Source organism: Bos taurus, chromosome 6 (genome assembly GCF_002263795.3).
Source record: "Bos taurus isolate L1 Dominette 01449 registration number 42190680 breed Hereford chromosome 6, ARS-UCD2.0, whole genome shotgun sequence".
In the NCBI taxonomy this organism is placed as follows: Eukaryota; Metazoa; Chordata; class Mammalia; order Artiodactyla; family Bovidae; genus Bos; species Bos taurus.
In genome coordinates this window covers 117,671,834-117,693,913 of record NC_037333.1, presented here as the reverse complement: position 1 = coordinate 117,693,913, position 22,080 = coordinate 117,671,834, and the positions used below count along the sequence as shown (strand labels likewise).

General features: G+C 51.0%; 1 protein-coding gene across 1 annotated transcript in view; it reads left to right on the top strand.

Moving 5' to 3' along the window:
- Nucleotides 1-8,121: 8,121 nt before the first annotated feature.
- Nucleotides 8,122-22,080, top strand: part of PDE6B (phosphodiesterase 6B) — a 31,921-nt gene continuing 17,962 nt past the window's right edge. The window contains 3 exon segments of the mRNA NM_174418.1: nt 8,122-8,637; nt 10,665-10,817; nt 11,056-11,145. Coding sequence (NP_776843.1) covers nt 8,170-8,637; nt 10,665-10,817; nt 11,056-11,145 — 711 coding nt within the window. The 5' untranslated portion in view covers nt 8,122-8,169.

The following is a 22,080-nucleotide window of genomic DNA, read 5'->3' as shown; positions in this document are numbered from 1 at the left end:
CTTCTGGGCAGACAAATCCTTTGAACCAGAATATTTGGTCACAGGACTTTTCAGTATCCTCTTGGCCCTTGTGTCTGTGGTCATCGCCTGAGTTTTCTGTCTCAGTCAGTCTTATATCCCCTCTGAAGTTAGGGCCCATCCTTTTAGCTTGTTCTCTGTTCATGCGGACACTGCCCATGGTGGCCCCACTCTGAGAGTCACACTCCGGCCCCAGAACCCACTGGTCTGTTTCTCTGGGGAGCCCTGGTTCATACAATAACAGTTGAACATCCCCTATAGGCTCAGAAAAGCTGTCAAAGGGCTGCGCCAACACCTGTTGAGGAGGGTGGGCTCCAGCTTCCCTTCACATTCTCGGCTCTTTCCTCCTGCGGCCTTGACCCTGCCCTCACACTTGCCTGTCCCAGGACAGCCAGGTCCGGGCAGCCACTGTACATGCCCTAGAGGAGGGAGTCGCGACTGACCGGCATGGCCCGGCTGCCTCCCTCTCACCAGCAGCAGCCGTCAGTGGCTCCAAGCTGATCCTTGCCAGCCTCTGGCCCTAGGATGAGGCTGTGGCTGGTTTAGACCAGCTCCATCCATGAATGTCCTTCTCCTCTGTACCTTTTCTTATAAAGACAACACCTAATCCAGTAGAAAAGGAGTACAGCAAGGCTGTATATTGTCACCCTGCTTATTTAACTTCTATGCAGAGTACATCATGAGAAATGCTGGGCCGGACGAAGCAAAAGCTGGAATCAAGATTGCCAGGAGAAATATCAATAACCTCAGATATGTAGATGACACCACCCTTATGGCAGAAAGTGAAGAGGAATTAAAGAGCCTTTTGATGAACGTGAAAGAGGAGAGAGAAAAAGTTGGCTTAAAGCTCAACATTCAGGAAACTAAGATCATGGCATCTGGTCCCATCACTTTATGGCAAATAGATGAGGAAAGAATGGCAGACTTTATGTTTTTGGGGGGCTCAAAAATTGCTGCAGATGGTGACTGCAGCCATGAAATTAAAAGTTGCTTGCTCCTTGGAAGAAAAGCTATGACCAACCTATACTATGCTAAGTCACTTCAGTCGTGTCTGACTCTGCGACCCCATAGACGGCAGCCCACCAGGCTCCCCCGTCCCTGGGATTCTCCAGGCAAGAACACTGGAGTGGGCTGCCATTTCCTTCTCCAATGCATGAAAGTGAAAAGTGAAAAGTGAAGTCGCTCAGTCCTGTCCGACTCTTAGCGACCCCATGGATTGCAGCCTAATAGGCTCCTCCGTCCATGGGGTTTTCCAAGCAAGAGTACTGGAGTGGGGTGCCATTGCCTTCTCCGATGACCAACCTAGACAGCATATTAAAAAGCAGAGACATCATTTTGCCAACAAAGGTCCATCTAGTCAAGGCTATGGTTTCTCCAGTAGTCAGGTATGGATATGAGAGGTGGACTATAAAGAAAGCTGAGCACCAAAGAATGGATGCTTTTGAACTGTGGTGTTGGAGAAGACTCTTGAGAGACCCTTGGATGGCAAGGAGATCCAACCATCCATCCTAAAGGAAATAAGTCCTGAATATTCATTGGAAGGACTGATGTTGAAGCTGAAACTCCAATACTTTGGCCACCTGATGCAAAGAGCTGACTCATTTGAAAAGATCCTGATGCTGGGAAAGATCAAGGGTGGGAGGAGAAGCAGATGACAGATGATGAGATGGTTAGATGGCATCACTGACTCAATGGACATGAGTTTGAGTGAATTCCAGGAGTTGGTGATGGACAGGGAGGCCTGGCGTGCTGCAGTCCATGGGGTCACAAAGAGTCAGACATGACTGAGCGACTGAACTGAACTGAACTGAATCCAGTAGAGCTCATCTTAACTGGGTTACATCTGCAAAGACTGTAGGGGGCTTCGCTGATGACTCAGACAGTAAAGAATTTTCTGCCAATGCAAGAGACCCAGGTTCAGTCCCTAGGTTGGGAAGATCCCCTGGAGGAGGAAATGGCAACCCACTCCAGTATTCTTGCCTGGAGAATTCTATGGACACAGGAGCCTGGCAGGCCACAGTTCATGGGGTCACAAAGAGTCAGACACAACTGAGCAATTACCACTGTGAAGACTATTTCCAAATAGATTCCCTTTCACAGATTCCAGGCTAAAAAAACAAAAGGCAGAAGTTGATCCACCAGGACCTTCTTTACAGTTTTAAAAAAGATCAAGCCCCGTGGTGCCATGGGGATGCCTGCCCCTACTTCCCTGCCCCCAAAGCTCTCCTATGACCCCCCAACCCACCCCATGGAGGCGGAATGCCACTTGGTTGCAGTCATAGCCACAGGTCCTTTTCTGATTGAGTTAAGCGAAGCTATTAAAATTCTGCAAGCTTGAAGGATTCCATCTCTTCTGCCCTCTGCCCTGGATCCATGTAGGTAACGGCCTGAGTGAGTGTGGGCTGTTCCCAGCTCTGGCCAGGGAGGCAGGCAGTGTTAGCAAGGCCTCCTGCCAGCACCCGAAGTCACGCCTTCTCTGTAGGGCTGGCAGCAAAGGTGACGCTCCCTCTATCTGAGCTCTCTGCTGTTCCAGGACTGGGGTGGAGAACTGACAGTGTTTCGATCAGTTCAGTTCACTCAGTCGTGTCCTACTCTGTGACCCCATGGACCGCAGCACGCCAGGCCTCCCTGTCGCTTCTAGAGTTTACTCAAACTCATGTCCATAGAGTTGGTGATGCCATCCAACCATCTCATCCTCTGTTGTCCCTTCTCTTCCTGCCCTCAATCTTTCCCAGCATCAGGGTCTTTTCAAATGAGCCAGTTCTTCACATCAGGTGGTCAAAGTATTGGAGTTTCAGCTTCAGCATCAGTCCTTCCAATGAATATTCAGGATTGATTTCCTTTAGGATGAACTGGTTTGATCTCCTTGCAGTCCAAGGGACTCTCAAGAGTCTTCTCCAATACCACAGTTCAGAAGCATCAATTCTTCGGTGCTCAGCTGTCTTTATAGTCCAACTCTCACATCCATACATGAGTACTGGAAAAACCATAGCTTTGACTTGACGGACCTTTGTTGGCAAAGTAATGTCTCTGCTTTTTAATATGCTGTCTAGGTTGGTTATAGCTCTTCTTCCAAGGAGCAAGCATCTTTTAGGTTCATGGCTGCAATCACCGTCTGCAGCATTTACCTCCCCTCAAAACCCAAACAGAAACATCCTAAGTGTCCATGAACAGGAGACTAAGTAAGTAAATCAGGGAAGCTCCACAAAATGGAATTGTGTGCAGCCCCTAAAAAGTGATGGAAAGCCAGAGATGACCCATGCCCTGGGTCTGGGTACAGAATCGCTGCCTTGGACATGAGTGCAGAGAGGAGGCAGTCTGGAGGGAGCGACATCGCCAGCAAGGGCAAAGCTCCTGGCACAGTATGGCTCTAGCGAGTGCAGCCGCATCTCCACAAGACCCACCAGCCCCTCCAGGGAGGTGGCGGCATGATTCTCGGCGTTGCTGGCTCTCCAACGATGTCACTTCTTACATGCTCAGTGTCAGTTGGAGAGCTGCCTCCTGTTCGGTGCTGACCCATGGGATCATTGCCTCAGACCCCGCTGTGGCCCCAGGGTTGTTCCCCAGGCCCTGCCTCCCGTCCACCTCAGCCCCCCAACCACCCGCCTGGTGCTGGGGGCAGGCACAGTCCCCCTTGGCTGCTTCCCCTGCCACTTCTGCCACCCTGGTGGGCGGGAGGCCACCCAGGTTTCTGAGTGGCCGCCCCTGCAGGCTGGGACACGCCTGCAGGCTGGGGCGCCCATGCCCCGTGGGGCAATCCATAGCCAGTGGGGAGGGGAGGTTGGAGGGGAGGCCACAACTGCATCTCCGTTCCTCTCCTCCCTCCTTCCTCAGCTGTGCCAGGGCCCGGGGCCAAGTGGTCGCACCTGCTGCCTGACTAGCTGCGTCTCTGGCTCCTGGTGAATGAGGGTGTGCTCTCTGCCCAGCATGCTGACCCAGGACTGCGACTCTCCTGTGAGGTGTTTGCCCCGGGCTCTCCTCAGCGATCAGCCACACAGGACAGGACCAGGTGCCCCAGATCTTGGTGCCCTAAACAGCTTCGTGTCTCATAGTCTGTGGGTCAGTCATTTGGGCTGGGCTGAGCTGGGCACTTCTGCCAGTCTTGCCCATGGTCACATTGCAGCCATGGTCAGCTGGCAGGTGACTGAGGCTGGAAGGCCAGCCCCTGGCCCAGCCGGGAGACTCAGCCACTCCATGGGCACCACCACTGCCCCTGCCGCTGCGGGTGGGCTCACAAAGGACCGCAGTCATCCTTAGTCTCCCTGGGGCCTCTGCAGACCCTGCAGGGCGGGGCCCGGGGTGTTCCGATCGTCTTCGGAGGAAGCAATCCTGCCTCCTGCTGCTGTGCCTGCCCTCTGCGCACCCCGCAGCTCATGCTACTGCCCTGCAGCCACCCCCGTGGAAGGGTGTAGGTCCTCACTCCATGCTGCAGGCTCCAGGCATCGAGACCCAAGTCTATGCTACTCTGAAGATTATGGCAGCAGAGAGGGAAGAGGTTTCAGCTCCTGACACCACTGCCCAGACCAGCACAGACTCAGAGGGGCTCCCTCACCCGGCCCACTCTTCCAGCTCCGCATCCGCTCCCTCCAGGCCCCCGAGGGTGACCTCTGTTCTCTCCATGTCCCCACCTCCCCTGCCCTGTGCACCACAGCTGAGCCACACACCTCCTGGTTCCATTTCCAAGAGGCTTGCTGGCCAGAGTCTGCCCTGGTGTCGGGCAGTGGGTGGGGGCAGGGGTGCATGTCCACCCCAGCCTGGGTCCGAGCCCCTGAAGCTCCCCTCTGCCCCCCACATTACCACCTGCCCCTCATCCCTCCAGTGACACATCTTGTGGAAGGACAAGGTCCTAATGGACGTGTCCGTTTTCTGCACCACAGAGTAAATGATATTTCGGAACGCGAACTCCGATTTCCTCACCCTTTCCAGCCTCTTGCCTGGTTCATTTTAATTTCAGGGCACTTGCTCCTTATGAAACTGCATCCTCTCCACAGTTTGGGACAAGGACCTAGAACTCTCTCCATGCGATAGCTATCCAGACACGCCTTGTCAACAGCTCCCCGGGCGGACTTGCTGATAAAATCCCACACTGTGATGAGGTAAAATTAGCAGGAACCTCACATTTCCTCAAACACTTTCCAAGTTCACCTGGAGAAGTTACCTGCTGTGCCTGATGGACGCTTGAACACCAAAAAAATTGAAGATCATGGCATCAAGTCCCGTCACTTCTTGGAAAATAGATGGAAAAGGCAAACAGTGAGGGACTTCTTTTCTTGGCTCCAAAGTCACCGCAGGTGGTGGCTGCAGCCATGAAACTAAAAGACGCTCGCTCCTTGGAAGAAAAGCCATGACCAGCCCAGACAGCATATTAAAAAGCAGAGACATCACTTTGCTGACAGAGGTCCATCTAGTCAAAGCTCTGGTTTTTCCAGTGGTCATGTACGGATGTGAGAGGTGGACCGTAAAGGAGGCTGAGCACCAAAGAACTGGTGGTTTTGAACTGTGCTGTTGGAGAAGATTCTCAAGAGTCCCTTAGACAACAAGGAGATCCAACCAGTCCATCCTAAAGGAAATCAGTCCTGAGTATCCATTGGAAGGACTGATGCTGAAGCTGAAGCTCCAATACTTTGGCCACCTGATGTGAAAAACAGACTCATTTGAAAAAACCCTGATGATGGGAAAGACTGAAAGTGGGAGGAGAAGGGGACAACAGAGGATGAGGTGGTTGGATGGCATCGTTGACTCAATGGACATGAGTCTGAGCAAGCTCCAGGAGATGGTGGAGGACAGGGAGGCCTGGCATGCTGCAGTCCATGGGGTCGCAGAGTCGGACACGACTGAGCGACTGAACAGCAACGTGTGCACTGCACAGCTGCCTCTCAAAGGTGAAGCTCACGGGTGCACCCCACAGGAGCCTCTCGGACACCCCTCTCTGCACACCTTAAAGGCACCCCTAAATGGAACATCTAATTGCATCGAGCCCACCCCTGGGGCTGCTCAAGAGCCTGGGACCCACCAGTGGGCACGTTGAGAAGTGACCGGGGAGGAGCCCCCCTGCAGATGAGGTGGCCAGGCGTTTACACCATGTGCCCAGGGCTCCTCAGGGCACTAACACCTCAGTTCCCATACCTATGAGCACTTCAGGGGGCAGCAAAACCCACCAGCAAGTCACTGTGGGCCCCCTTCACGCCCACCCACGGCCACCACGGGTCTTGCATGGGTGCTCTGCCCCGAGCCCAGGGCCAGGCCCTCTGCCCCCACACAGGGGAGAATCACTCCTCCTTCCCTCAGCCCTGCAGAGGCAGAGAGAGGAAAAGCAGAAACAGGGAAGGTGGCCCCTGGCAGGGTGAGCACAGGGCCTGGGAAACGCACCCCCAGAAATCCGGCTCTTCTGGGCCGTTTGGCCAGATGGCCACCTCGTCACGGGCACGGCCCTCACATCCAGCGCGGGCTGGACTCCGGCTCATGGTGGGAGGGGGCCCTGGAAGCTTCCCAGGGCTGGATTTAGAGCGAGGTGACCCTCAGCCTGGGCCCCAGTCCAAGCTCTGCAGCTCTGGCCCACGGCACCTGTGCCCCCGCCCCACCTCTCGCTGCCCCCGGCCGTGGCCACGCTCCCTAATCTGGGAGAGTGGGGCCCTCAGTGCAGCCCTGAAAGGCCTCTGCTGCGTGAAGAAGCGGAGGCGGGACAGAGCGGCTCCAGGCCAGCACCCTAAGCTCGGCCAGCTGGGCCTTTGTGGCTGATGCAGCTGCCGGGCACCCGCCCAGGGCCCACACGGAAGGCCCCCCGAATGGAGACTGGTGCTGAGCAAGCTTGTGCAACCGTGGAGGTGCTAGCGCCACACTCCCACACGCATGCGCACAGATGGACGCCCACACATGCATGTCACGTCCACACATTTCCACCAGCTCAGTCACACAGCCCTGCCTCCTAGTTATGAGCATGATGACGACATAGACACGGTAGCATAAGAAAGACAAAGAGACGAGGCCCTTCTCCTCCCGGCCCTCCATGACTTGGTCTCTAGCTAAACCTCTCAGCTTCCGCCTCTGGCCAGGGTGCTCAGCACCCCTCTGGCTGCTGCAGAAGGCGAGCCCAGAACACCAGCCCCCCGACCTTGCTGAGTGATGCGCACGCTGGTGGGCAGAGCTCCTACCCTTAACTGCGCTGTGGTCCCCGAGCACACATGCACACTCACATGCATGCATCCTCGTGCACACCCAGTATGTGCACTCACAGGCATGTACACATATCTGCACATGGTTTCTTGTGTGAAGGGAAGTGAAAGGAACTCCTGCAACTGGAGAGTCAGGCAGACCTGGGGTGAGTCCTCCAGCTGTAACCCAAGCTTTTTCATCTCATCTCAGCTCACAAGGAGGTTGGGATCAGACCTTGAGGAGGGAGGGTGGCAAGGCGCTCAGCCGGAGGCCCCCGCTGCTGTCTGGGCCCACGGGTCCCTGTGTGAGGCCCAGATGCTCGCTCAGGTGTGATCTTGTCCGTAACACTGGGTACTGCTGGCAGAGCCACCCTGGGCTCTGTGTGAGCAGAGGGCCTGGCAGCCTGAGTAAGGGTCCCAACAAGTAGGGGCTGGGCCGAGAAGAGAGGAGTGTGGTGGGCACTCGTGGAGACCACTCCTAACTAGAGATGCAGGCTCTTGACAGAGAATAGCCCCCTACTGGGGCCCCGCCTCCACCCCTCCTCCCCTCTCCCCGCTTCCCTCCCCAAGGTGGGCAGCGCAGTCAGGGGTCCACCCCCACCCCCGAGCAGAGCTCTGCCCCGCCGCCCAGCACACCTGAGCCCGGGTCTGGGGGCCCAGGAGACCTGGGGCTGCTGCTGGACCATCCCCGATCCTTGGGTGGCCCCTCATGGCATTTGTGCCATCACCTCTCCCTGGGGGTGGGTGGGAGGGCCTGCCCCCATGCCAGGACCTCTGCCACAGGCAGAAGGCCCTGAGCTATTACCCCGCAGCCCCCAGCCCAGGTGGTCTGATGTTCCCAGGAAGCAGGCGGTCCGGGCCCCACGGGGAGGGAGGGCAGGCGTGGGCGGGTCAGCTGGCGTGGTAATCACCACTAAGACAGGCTTTGCTGATGGCAGTGTTTGCTGGAGGGCCCTGTGCGCAGGGGCGGGTGCTGCTCTCGGACGGGCAGCCGGACACCATGAGCCTCAGTGAGGGGCAGGTGCACAGGTTCCTGGACCAGAACCCCGGCTTCGCGGACCAGTACTTTGGGAGGAAGCTGAGCCCGGAGGATGTGGCCAATGCCTGCGAGGACGGGTGCCCCGAGGGCTGCACCAGCTTCCGAGAGCTGTGCCAGGTGGAGGAGAGCGCGGCCCTGTTCGAGCTGGTGCAGGACATGCAGGAGAACGTGAACATGGAGCGCGTGGTCTTCAAGATCCTGCGGCGCCTCTGCTCCATCCTGCACGCCGACCGCTGCAGCCTCTTCATGTACCGCCAGCGCAACGGTGTGGCCGAGCTCGCCACCCGCCTCTTCAGCGTGCAGCCCGACAGCGTCCTGGAGGACTGCCTGGTGCCTCCTGACTCCGAGATCGTCTTCCCGCTGGACATCGGGGTCGTGGGCCACGTGGCTCAGACCAAGAAGATGGTGAATGTCCAGGACGTGATGGAGGTGGGGTCCACAGGCCCCAGGGGTGCTCAGGTTTTAGGGGGTAGCGAGCGGAGCGGGGGCAGCGAGCGGAGCAGAGCCAGCTCAGAGCTTGCCGGGGGAGGCCTGAGGTGGCAGGGAGGACTCCTGCTGCCCCTTGAGGCACGACCCCCGGGGCAGGGTTAGGGCAGGAAGATCTCTGGGCAGAGACCAGTGCAGAGGCCCAGAAAGGCGGGGCCGCTGCACCCCAGAGCCCTGAGCTCACAGCCTCGTCAGAGACCGCACCGCCTGCCGGGCTGGGCAAGCTTGGAGGTTCAGAAGTTGGTCCAGGTTCCCTGCTGGCCTAGTGGTTAGAATGCTGCGCTTTCTCTGCCGTGGCCTGAGATTCAGTCCCTGGTAGGGGAGGAGATCCAAAAGTGTCCCCGCCAGAAAAAAAATAAATATATAAAAAATAAAGAAGCTGGCCCAGGGCGCCCAGGGGCCGAGGGGCGGGACTGGGGTCAACATCTGCGGGGCATGTGGGTAGGGCCCCACGATGGGCACAGGCAGGGCTGGCCACCTCTTCCGTCCTCCCCAACCCCTCGGGAGAGTCACAGGTCTCGCCTGAGAGCGGCTCCGCCCCCTCCCTGCTGCAACGGGTCCAGAGGGAGGCACCCACAGGGACAGGCCGCTGCCACAGCAGCCGCAACCCCTTGTCCCTCGAGACAAAAACAGACTTTTGGACAGACCCCCAGGCCCCTGACTCCTGACTGCAATCCTCTTAAACTTATCTCCTCAAACAAGCCTCGGTCCAGCGACCTGAATATGCTAATCTCTGGGATTAGCTTCATCTTCACTTCCTTTTTAGGAAATGGGTCACCCAAGAATCGGAGGGTCCAGAGCGTAAATTACCAGGAAAACATCCTGCAGAAGTTGGGGGGCTGCACCGAGAGCCCCCCGGCCCTCCCTCCCCCTCCCCCACTTCATCCCACCCCTCCCCTCTGTGAGCCTCCACCCCCCACCCCCTGACCCAAACCTGTGCTGTTGGTTCTGAGGTTCTGGTCCAAGGGGCTGGAGGGGGTGCCGCCAGGTGGCCGCTGAGAACCGAGGGCTCGTGGGGAGACAGCGGGCGGAGGTCGAACGCAGAGGAGAGTGGTGGTGCCCGGCAAGGCCAGGGTCTCTGAACCCGCGTCACTGAGGCATGTAGACTGTCATGGGGAGCAGTTGCTGTGTGCAGGTGGACCAGGAGGCAGGCAGGCCCAGGCCTGGGCAGTAGGCACAGGGTTGGGGGCACTTTAAAGAAGTCACAGGGCTTGCCTGGGTCTGAGGGACAGGGAGACAAGGCCCAGGTTCCCTCTCTGGGGTGGTGTGTGGATGCCAATCCTTGGAAAGGGTATAGGCGGGCAGGTGTTTCTGGGCATGAGGTCCAGGTTGCAAGGGGCAACTGGACCAGGACAAAGCTCAGATGAGCTATTTTCTTCAACTGGCCCCTGACCAGGGAGAGGCCCTGAAGAGCAACTCTGAGACCAGGGGAACCTGCCCTGGGGGCCAGACATGGACAGAGGTCTCATCGTTGGGGCATGAAACCCCGTGGAGCAGATGCCTGCTGGAGCAGGGGCCCAGGAGGTCCGCGGGGCTGGCAGACAGGTCCTGAGCATGGAAGCGGGCTCAGGGCGGCTGAGGGCAGGAGGAGACTGCAGCCTGGACCAGGAGGAGCTTGGGGACACATGGACTAGACAGACTCAGGAGGCATCTGGAAGGCCAGTTAGCCGGACGGCAGCAGATGCGGAGGTGCTGGGCCTGCTCATAGCCAAGCTCTGCAGTCTGAGGTTCGAGAGCTGGGGGTCGCTGGCTCTGAGATGGGGTGATAAGGACTGAGCCAAGCTGGAACCTCCAGCACAGGCCATGGGCTGTGTCTGCGTATGCTTCCCAGGCTCCTGATACCCAGGGCGTGGCCCCCTGGGTCTTAGCACTGGCCTGGGCAGCTTAGCCGTGACCCCCAGGGACAAGGGGGACCAGGACTCCGGGTCCACAGAGCGATGGCCTCTCCCTTCTCTCCTCTCATCTTGTAGTGCCCCCACTTCAGCTCCTTCGCGGATGAGCTGACCGACTATGTGACGAGGAACATCCTGGCCACACCCATCATGAACGGCAAAGATGTCGTGGCTGTGATCATGGCTGTGAACAAGCTGGATGGCCCATGTTTCACAAGTGAAGATGAAGACGTGAGTGTCTGGGGACCCTCCAGGTGCGCACGCCTGTGCCTGGGGGCGGTATCTGCGTGGCCGCTCTCCTCGCATGGCCCCGGGGGCTCACCTGCTGCAAGTCAGCCCACAGGCGAGGTCGCTGCAGGGCGTGTGGTCCCCGCTCTCAGCCGCTGGGTGTCTCCTCTGCAAACACATACCTGGGCGAGCGTCTGAAAGCTGGGGTTTTTCACTGCTGCTGCCACAACCTCTGTTTCAGGTTTTCCTGAAATACCTGAACTTCGGGACATTAAACCTGAAGATCTACCACTTGAGCTACCTGCACAACTGCGAGACTCGCCGTGGCCAGGTACCGCACGCGCCCAGGCGTCTCTCAGGACAGAGGCACGAGGTGCCATAGGCACCTGGGTACCTTGAGGGAGAGGGCCCAGGGATTTGTGCTTGTGGGTCAGAGCTGTGAGTATGCGGAGCTGAGGGCACGGAAGCCAGGACCCTGTGGGAGGCCGGTGGCCTTGCCCTCGGGCCCAGGGCTGTGACCACCTGCAAACCTGGCGTCACCACTGCGCCTTAGAAGCCACCTCCAGCCTTCTCCAGAAGGAGCAGGGGCGGATCATGAAGGTACAGCAGGGTCAGAGAGGCCCGGCACTCTTTAGCCAAGCCTGTAGGTGGACTCTGCCCCAGCCACACAGGAAAGAAATTGCCTCCAGGACTGGAGTCTGCTTTGTCCCTGAGCGAGGAGGCCTCGGGGCCTCAGCGGGGTCCGGCCCACCTTCCTCTGTGCAGAGGGGGAGGTGGGGGGACGCTCGGGGGAGGGAGGGGGTGAGAGGGGGCCCGGCAGGGCTGGCAGCCAGCAGGGCTGGACTGCAGTGTGGGGCTGAGAGCAAGGCCGGGCGTGGGGCCGGCAGAGCCCACGGACAGCTGCAAAGTGCTCTTAGAAGGGCCACTGGGTGGACGGGGGCTCCACACTGTGGGGACGGGGCTGTACCAGAGGCTGATGCCTACTTCCTTCTTTCTGTTATCATTTGTCCATTAGTCTGGACACAGGGGTATTCTTTATGCTTTAGTGTAACCCAGCATGACTAGACTGATTATGTTGTTCAACTCCTCTTCCCAGTGGCTCCTGTGCCCTCTGCATGCCCACCGACCCATCACTCTGCGTGGCTTTTGTTCAGCTGGTAGGCGGCTGGGTGGGCTTTTCGTTTCGGGCTTCTGTGCATCTTAGTGCTTCCCACGTAACTTCCTTACTCTCGCGCATCCTTACTCTCTACAAAATGCTCCTGTCTCCTTTGCATTTTTCTGCCCAGTCCTGGAATTACCCATTCCTCAAGGGGACTGGCTCCTTTTGTTGGAGACAGTCTTAGAAACAACGTCCAGAGCACCAGGTGTGACCTTGGCGTGGCTTCCAGGCCCTCCGTCGGCGGAGCACAAAGGCCTGGGCGCGTGCGCACAGCTGAGCCGGTTTCTGCCGTCGCCACCTGCGTCTTCACTCCTGCTGATGTCTCCCGCCGCCCCTCGCGAGTCATTCAGGCCCCTCCCCCGGCTCCCGGCTCTGCTCTTGGTTTGGGCTGTCCCTTCTCGGTGCGCGTGTGCGGCAGGGTCACAGCTGTAACCTGGGACCCACAGAAGGCAAGTCCATCACCAGAGCCCAGAGCGTGTGCACTCTGTCTTTGCTCTTGCAGACGCCATCATTTCCAAAATGCTGAGGGCGGCGCCTCTCCCTGCCCCTTCCGTGAGGAGGTCTCTTGCATTCCCTTGTCACAGTCTGCATTCTTTCCTGGAATCCTCCAATCTACTAAATGATTTTTTATTTGCAAACATTACAGTTCATTCTTTGTGCTGTAGCTTTTTATAGATCTCGACAAGTGCATCATGGCATGTATCTACCCATACAGTGTCATAAAGAATCATTTCACCACCCTAAAAACCCCCACCTCCACCAAAGCCCTGACAACTAATATTTTCACTGTCTCCTTAGTTTTGCCTTTTGCTGACTGTCATATACTTGCAGTCGTACAGTATGGAGGGTGTCAGGACTGGCTGCTTTCACTTGGTAATATGCATTTAGGGTTCCTGCATGTCTTTTCATGGCTTGGTAGCCCAGTTCTTTTCATTGTTGAATAATATACCAAAGACTGGATGCATCACAATTTATTTATCGATTCACCCATAGAAGGACATCTTGATTGCTTCCAGTTTGGGGCAATCATGAATAAAACTGCTATAAACATTTGTAGACAGGTTTTTGCGTGGGCATGAATTTTCAATTCGATTGAGTAAATACCAAAGAGTGTGATTGCTGGATAATATGGTATATAATTGTGTATGAGTTTGTGAGAAACTGTCCCAAAGTGGCTGTCCTGCTTTACATCCCCACCAACAATGAACGAAAGTCCCTGTGGCTCTGTCTGCATCTCTGCCAGTGTTTCAGATTTTGCTCATTCTTACCGCTGCTTTGATTCACAGCTCTCATGACAAGTGACTTTGGACATCTTTTCATGTACTTATTTGTCAACTGTATTTCCTACTCTTTGGTGAGGTGTCTGTTCAGAGCTTTTGCCTGTTTGAAATCAGATTGTTTTTTTCTTATTGTTTAGTTTCAAGAGTTTTTTGTAACATTGGGTTTTAAGTCCTTTATCAGATATGTATTTTGCAAATATTTTCTCCAGTGGTATAGCTTGTCTTTTCATTCTCTTACCAGTACATTTGGAAAAAAAGTTTTATATTCTCTTTTTTTAAATTGAAGTATAGTTGATTTACAATGTTATGTTAATTTCTGCTATATAACCAAGTTATTCAGTTATATATATGTATACATTCTTTTTCAAATACTCTTCCCCATTATAGTTTACCATAGGGTATTGACTCAGAGAAGGCAATGGCACCCCACTCCAGTACTCTTGCCTGGAAAATCCCATGGACGGAGGAGCCTGGTAGGCTGCAGTCCATGGGGTCGCTCAGAGTAGGACACTACTGAGTGACTTCACTTTCACTCTTCATTTTCCTGCATTGGAGAAGGAAATGGCAGCCCACTCCAATGGTCTTGCCTAGAGAATCCCAGGGACGGAGGAGCCTGGTGGGCTGCGGTCTATGGGGTCGCACAGAGTCGGACACGACTGAAGCGCCTTAGCAGCAGCAGCAGCAGGGTATTGACCATAGTTCCCTGTGCTACACAGGAGGACCTTGCTGTTTATCCACCCTATACACAGTGACTTACATCTGCTAACCCCACCCTCCCACTCCACCCCTCTGCAACCCCCTTCCCCTTGGTAACCACTGTCCATGAGTCTGAAAACATGTTTTTAATTTTAATAAATTTATTTAATATAAACTGATATATTAAGTATAATATATGGTAAAATATTAATAATCATAATATTAATTTAAATATAATGTTAATTACAATATAATTAATTGTATTAATAAACATAATATATTAAATAACTTTACTAGGATGGATTGTAGTTGAGCGTTACACCTTAAAACTCCTCAGCAAACTCAGAGTCATCTGGCTTCTGTCCTATGCCACCTTCTAGCAGCTTTATACTCTGCACTTCACACTCAGGTCTATGAGTTAATCTCAAGAAGGCTGCAAGGTTTGTGTCTACATACCATTTTTTGCATATGCTATCCAGTTGTTCCAACAACAGTCAGTGAAAAGGCCAGCCTTTTCCCACTGAATTTCCTTGTTTCTTTGTCAGGCTGCAGTTGACTGGTTCGTGTGCATCTATTTCTGGGCTTTCTTTTCAGTTCCATTGATCTGTGTTCCTACTTTTCACCAATACCATGCTGTACTGATCACTATAGCTTCATAGTCTTGAAGATGGGAATATCAACTTTTTTTTCTTGCAGTATTGTACTGGCTATTTTGTGGTTTTTGCCTTTCCATATAAATTTTAAAATCAGTTTGTCCATATGCACAAAATAGCTCGCTGACATTTTAACTGGTTCTGGATTAGATCTGCACATTAGGTTGAGAAGTGGCGTCTTAACAATAAGGAGTTTCCAGTTCATGAATGAAGAATATCTGTTTACTTAGATTGTCCTTGATTTCTTCAGAGTTTTCTCAAAGTTGCATATGGATTCAGTACATATTGAGTTACTTTGTGCCTAAGTATTTAATTTTATGCTGATGTAAGTGGTATTGTGTTTTTAATTTCAAGTGCCAGCAGTTCACTGCTCATATAAAGGGAAGCAACCGACTTTCATTACATGTCAACTTTATTATCTTATAACCTTAAGACAATAATTAGTTCCAGGAAGTTTTAAAAATTGATCCCTTGGTATTTTCCCATGAATGATCATGTCATCTGCAAGTAAAGACAGTTTTATTCCTTCCTTCCCCATCTCTCTCCGTTGTTCTTTCTTTCTGTCCTAGCGCACCTGCTAGGGCTTTCAGTACGATGCTGCCGTGAGTGGTGACACGGCCATCCTTGCCTTGCTCCTGATGTTAGGGAAAGAACCAGTTTCTCACCGTCAGATATGACGTTCGCTGAAGGGTTTTTGTAGAATTTTTTCTAGTTGACAAATTTCCCCTCTATTTACACTTTGCTTAGAGATTTTATTCTGAATGAGGGTTGGATTTTGTCAGTACTTTTCTCCACCACTTGATATGGTCATGTTAATGTTTTCCTCTCTCGCCCAGTAATATGGTGGTCTACATTAACTGATTGTCCAATGCTGGACCAGCTGCACACACCTGGGAGGCATGCCGTCACTCAGTTCTGGGGCATGGTTATTTTCATGTGCTATTGAGTTGGTTTCGCTAATATTTTATTAAGAATTTTTGTACCTATGTTCTTGAGAAATTTTGGCCTATAGTTTTCTTTCTTGTAATGTCTTTATTTGGTTTGTATATTAGGGTAATGCTGGCCTCAAAGAATAGTTTTAGAGGTTTTCCTTCTGCTTCTATATTCAGGAAAAGGTTGCTGTGAATTGGCATAATTTCATCCCTAAATGTTTTGTACGATTCACCAGTGAAGCTGTCAGAGACTGGTGCTTTCTTTTGGAAGATCATTAATTATTGATCCAGTATCTTTAGTACTTACAGGTCCATTCAGATCATTCTGTTCTCCTTCCGTTGGTGGTGGTGCTTTGTGCCTTTCGAGGCACCGAAACGTTCATTTGATCTAAACTGCTTAATCGAGATTATCAAACTTGGGGGCATACAGTGGTTTTTAATATTTGTTACTGATTAGTCATTTCCTTCTGCTTGCTTTAGGCTTAAAATAATCTTTTTTTCTAGTTTCCTAGGATTAAGTTACTGATTTTAGACTGTTTTTCTTCTCTAATACATGCGATCAATGCTATAGATTTCACTCCAAGCCCTGCTTTCATGGTATCCCACGAACTTTGTTAAGTTGTATCTTCACTTAGTTTAAAATCTTTCAAAATTTCTCTTGAGACTTCTTTTTCTATCCATATATTAATTAGAAGTGTATTGTTTAATCTGTTTTGGAATTTTCCAACTATCTTTCTCTTAATGATTTCTAGTTTATCGCCTGTGGTATGACAATGTATTCTTATGATTTTTAATTCTCTTAAATGTGTTAAGACGTGTTTTGTGGCCCAGAATGTGGTTTATGTTGGTGACTGTTCCGTGTGACCTTGAGAGAAATGTGTGTTCTGCTCCTGTCGGATGAAGTTGTCTGCAGACATTCATTGTAGCCATTGCTGTTTAGTTCAACTATTTTCTTACTGAGTTTCTGCCTGCAGGATCTATCAATTAACTGAAAAAAGAACACTGAAGTCTCCAACTACAATAGTGGACTTATCTATGTGTCTTGCAGTTCCATTAGTTTTTACTTTATGCAATCTGATGCCCTGCTGTTAGGTGTATACACATTAAGGATTAATGACTCCTTGGAGAAATGACCGCTTTATCATTATGTAATGCCCCTCTTTCAGTTCAGTTCAGTTCAGTCGCTCAGTCGTGTCCGACTCTTTGCGACCCCATGAATCGCAGCACGCCAGGCCTCCCTGTCCATCACCAACTCCCGGAGTTCACTCAAACTCATGTCCATCCAGTCAGTGATGCCATCCAGCCATCTCATCCTCTGCCGTCTCCTTCCCCTCCTGCCCCCAATCCCTCCCAGCATCAGAGTCTTTTCCAATGAGTCAACACTTCCCTTGAGGTGGCCAAAGTACTGGAGTTTCAGCTTTAGCATCATTCCTTCCAAAGAAATCCCAGGGCTGATCTCCTTCAGAATGGACTGGTTGGATCTCCTTGCAGTCCAAGGGACTCTCAAGAGTCTCCTCCAAACCACAGTTCAAAAGCATCAATTCTTTGGCACTCAGCTTTCTTCACAGTCCAACTCTCACATCCATACATGACCACCGGAAAAACCATAGCCTTGACTAGACGGACCTTTGTTGGCAATGTCTCTGCTTTTGAATATGCTGTCTAGGTTGGTCATAACTTTCCTTCCAAGGAGTAAGCATCTTTTAATTTCATGGCTGCAGTCACCATCTCCAGTGATTTTGGAGTCCCCCAAAAATAAAGTCTGACACTGTTTCCCCATCTATTTCCCATGAAGTGATGGGACCAGATGCCATGATCTTCGTTTTCTGAATGTTGAGCTTTAAGCCAACTTTTTCACTCTCCTCTTTCACTTTCATCAAGAGGCTTTTTAATTCCTCTTCCCTTTCTGCCATAAGGGTGGTGTCATCTGCATGTCTGAGGTTACTGATATTTCTTCAGGCAATCTTGATTCCAGCTTGTACTGTCCCTCTTTACTCCTGATAATTTTTCTTCTGCAGAAGAAAAATCTTTTCTTCTGCTTTGTAGAAACTTAACATAGCTCCCTCAGTTTTCTTTTGATTGGTGTTAGCATGGTATATATTTTTCCATTCTTTTACTTTTTTCGCAATTATTTTCCTTGTGATAAAATACACATAAAAAAATTACTACCTCAATCATAGTTTGTTTGTTTGTTTGTTTTGTTCTGTTTTTTGAGTGACAGTGGATTACATTATTATTTCTCTACAATCACATTACTGGTTTTGGTAACAGACGGGATGCCCATAGTAATGTTATGCTCTTCTTGAATGTTTGGACTTTACGTGTAAAGACAGCATGGGGCCAATTTGTTACACGTTTTTTTTGACAAAGCAAGAGAATTTGTTGGGAAAGGGCACCCGCAGAGAGCAGCAGGGTAAGGGAAAGCAGGAGGACTGCTCCACCACGTGGCTCTCAGTCTCGGGTTCTGTGGGGAGGGGTAGTTTCCAGGTTGTCTTTGGCCAATCACTGTGACTTAGAGTTCTCCCTGCTGGTGCGTGCATTGCTCAGCCAGGACGGATGCCAGCAGGAAGGGTTCTGAGAGGGGCTCAGACACATGGTGTCTCTTTCCGACCTTTCCCCATCTCTTCCAGTTGTGGCCTGTTAGTTCTGTGTTCATTACCAGGACCTCCTGTCATAAAATAACTCATGTGCATGGTGACTGTGGTGCTTGGCCAGGGTGGGCGGTTTCAGTCAGTGTGCTTCCCTCAACAGTTCCCCCTGAGAGACTTCATACTCAAGATACTTTTTGGGAACTGGGGCGGAGGTCTCTTCCTTCTGTAACGACTTCCTGCTGTGTGTGGGCATAGTCCTGCCTAGCAGAGCAGAAGTCTCTCTCTACCCGATCTAACTTGATGAGGTATTCTGTATCTGTATACAGGTTTCTGTATCTGAATTCTGTATCAGAATTGTGTATGCTGTATCCTTGTAGTAACAGCAATTTAATCTGAAACTACTCGACCCTGTCAGAGATGAAACAGGGGCCAAACAGGAGGCCTAACAGAATAGTCATCGCCAGTCCCCAGAAAAGGAAGACAAAATTTGGGGTGAGGGCTGCAGGGTGTGTGTGCGACTATCTTAATCATTTTTAATTGACAGTTCAGCGGCATTAAGTACATTCATATCAGGCAACCACCACCACCATCCATCTTCAGAACTCTGTACAGATTCCCAAATTGGAACTCTATCCTCTTTAAACACCAACTCCCCAGATCCCCCATCCCAGCCCCTGGAAACCACATTCTGTTCTCTGTTTCTATGATTTTAGCTCATATAAGTGGGATCCTATAGTATTTGTCTTTCTGTGATTAGCTTATTGCACCGAGCATAATGTCCTCAAGGTTCATCCATGGTGGAGCATGTTCAGACTTTTATTCCTTTTTAGGGCTGAATAGTATACCATTGTCGGAGAAGGCAATGGCACCCCGCTCCAGTACTCTTGCCTGGAAAATCCCATGGATGGAGGAGCCTGGTAGGCTGCAGTCCGTGGGGTTGCTAAGAGTCGGACACGACTGAGCGACTTCCCTTTCACTTTTCACTTTCACGCATTGGAGAAGGCAATGGCAACCCACTCCAGTGTTCTTGCCTGGAGAATCCCAGGGACGGGGGAGCCTGGTGAGCCCACCAGGGGTCCATGGGGTCGCACAGAGTCAGACACGACTGAAGCGACTTAGCAGCAGCAGTATACCATTGTGTGTATATACCACAATTTTGCTTCTCTATCCATCTGTTGATGGACACTTCTGTTGCTCCGGCACTTTAGCTATTATGAATAATGCTGCTGTGAACATGGCTGCACAGGTACCTCTTTGAAATCCAGCTTCCGATGCTTTTAAGTATACGACCAGAAGTGGAAACGTTGGATCCTATGGTAATTCCGTATAAATTTTTTTAAAAACCTCCGTATTGTTTTCCAAAGTGTCGGTGCCATTTTCCGTTCCCACCAACAGTGCACAGGGTCCCAGTCTCTCCACTTCCTTGCCAATACTCATTTTCTGTTTTGGTTTGAACAGTAGTCATCCTCACAGGTGTTAGTTGTGATTGTGGTTCTGATCCGCATTCCCCAAATGCAGAAAAGCAAAATGGCTGTCTGGGGAGGCCTTACAAATAGCTGTGAAAAGAGAAGCGAAAAGCAAAGGAGAAAAGGAAAGATAGAAGCATCTGAATGCAGAGTTCCAAAAAATAGCAAGAAGAGATAAGAAAGCCTTCCTCAGCGACCAATGCAAAGAAATAGAGGAAAACCACAGAATGGGAAAGACTGGAGATCTCTTCAAGAAAATTAGAGATACCAAGGGAACATTTCATGCAAAGATGGGTTCGATAAAGGACAGAAATGGTATGGACCTAACAGAAGCAGTAGATATTAAGAAGAGGTGGCAGGAATAGACAGAAGAACTGAACAAAAAAGATCTTCACAACCAAGATAATCACGATGGTGTGATCACTGACCTAGAGCCAGACATCCTGGAATGTGAAGTCAAGTGGGCCTTAGACAGCATCACTACGAGCAAAGCTAGTGGAGGTGATGGAATTCCAGTCGAGCTATTTCAAATCCTGAAAGATGATGCTGTGAAAGTGCTGCACTCAATATGCCAGCAAATTTGGAAAACTCAGCAGTGGCCACAGGACTGGAAAAGGTCAGTTTTCATTCCAATCCCAAAGAAAGGCAATGCCAAAGAATGCTCAAACTACCGCACAACTGCACTCATCTCACACGCTAGTAAAGTAATGCTCAAAATTCTCCAAGCCAGGCTTCAGCAATACGTGAACCATGAACTTCCAGATGTTCAAGCTGGTTTTAGAAAAGGCAGAGGAACCAGAGATCAAATTGCCAACATCTGCTGGAACATGGAAAAAACAAGAGAGTTCCAGAAAAACATCAATTTCTGCTTTATTGACTATGCCAAAGCCTTTGACTGTGTGGATCACAATAAACTGTGGAAAATTCTGAAAGAGATGGGAATACCAGACCACCTGACCTGCCTCTTGAGAAATTTGTATGCAGGTCAGGAAACAACAGTTACAACTGGACATGGAACAACAGACTGGTTCCAAATAGGAAAAGGAGTACGTCAAGGCTGTATATTGTCACCCTGCTTATTTAACTTATATGCAGAGTACATCATGCAAAATGCTGGGCTGGAAGAAGCACAAGCTGGAATCAAGATTGCCAGAAGAAATATCAGTAACCTCAGACATGCAGATGACACCACCCTTATGGCAGAAAGGGAAGAGGAACTAAAAAGCCTCTTGATGAAAGTGAAAGAGGAGAGTGAAAAAGTTGGCTTAAAGTTCAACAATCAGAAAACGAAGATCATGGCATCTGGTCCCATCACTTCATGGGAAATAGATGGGGAAACAGTGGAAACAGTGGCTGACTTTATTTTTGGGGGACTCCAAAATCACTGGAGATGGTGACTGCAGCCATGAAATTAAAAGATGCTTACTCCTTGGAAGGAAAGTTATGACCAACCTAGACAGCATATTCAAAAGCAGAGACATTACTTTGCCAACAAAGGTCCGTCTAGTCAAGGCTATGGTTTTTCCAGTAGTCATGTATGGATGTGAGAGTTGGACTGTGAAGAAAGCTGAGCACCAAAGAATTGATGCTTTTGAACTGTGGTGTTGGAGAAGACTCTTGAGTGTCCCTTGGACTGCAAGGAGATCCAACCAGTCCATTCTGAAGGAGATCAGCCCTGGGATTTCTTTGGAAGGAATGATGCTAAAGCTGAAACTCCAGTACTTTGGCCACCTCAAGCGAAGAGTTGACTCATTGGAAAAGACTCTGATGCTGGGAGGGATTGGGGGCAGGAGGAGAAGGGGACAGCAGAGGATGAGATGGCTGGATGGCATCACCGACTCGATGGACGTGAGTCTGAATGAACTCTAGGAGTTGGTGATGGACAGGGAGGCCTGGCGTGCTGCAGTTCATGGGGTCGCAAAGAGTCGGAGAAGACTGAGCGACTGAACTAACTAATGATTACTGATATTGATCATCTTTTCATGTTTATTGGCCATTTGTATTTCTTCTTTGGAGAAATGTCTATTCAGGTTCTTTGCCCATTTTTTAATCTGGCTGTTTGTTTTTGTTGTTGAATTTTAGTAGTTCTCTACATAATCTTTGTATTAATCTCTTACCAGATGTGTGATTTGCAAATATTTTCTCCTGCTGTGGAGATATTTTCTCCCTCCCTTTTGACTCTGTTAATGGTGTCTTTCAATGCACAAAAGTTTTTAATTTTCAGGAAGTCCAGTTTGCCTATTTTTTCTTTTGTTGTCAGTCATAATGTTATGTCTAAGCAATCAGTTATAAGCAAGAAGACTCTTGAGAGTCCCTTGGACTGCAAGGAGATCCAACCAGTCCACCCTAAAGGAGATCAGTCCTGGGTGTTCATTGGAAGGACTGATGTTGAAGCTGAAACCCCAATACTTTGGCCACCAAATGTGAAGAGTTGACTCATTTGAAAAGACCCTGATGCTGGGAAAGATTGAGGGCAGGAGGAGAAGGGG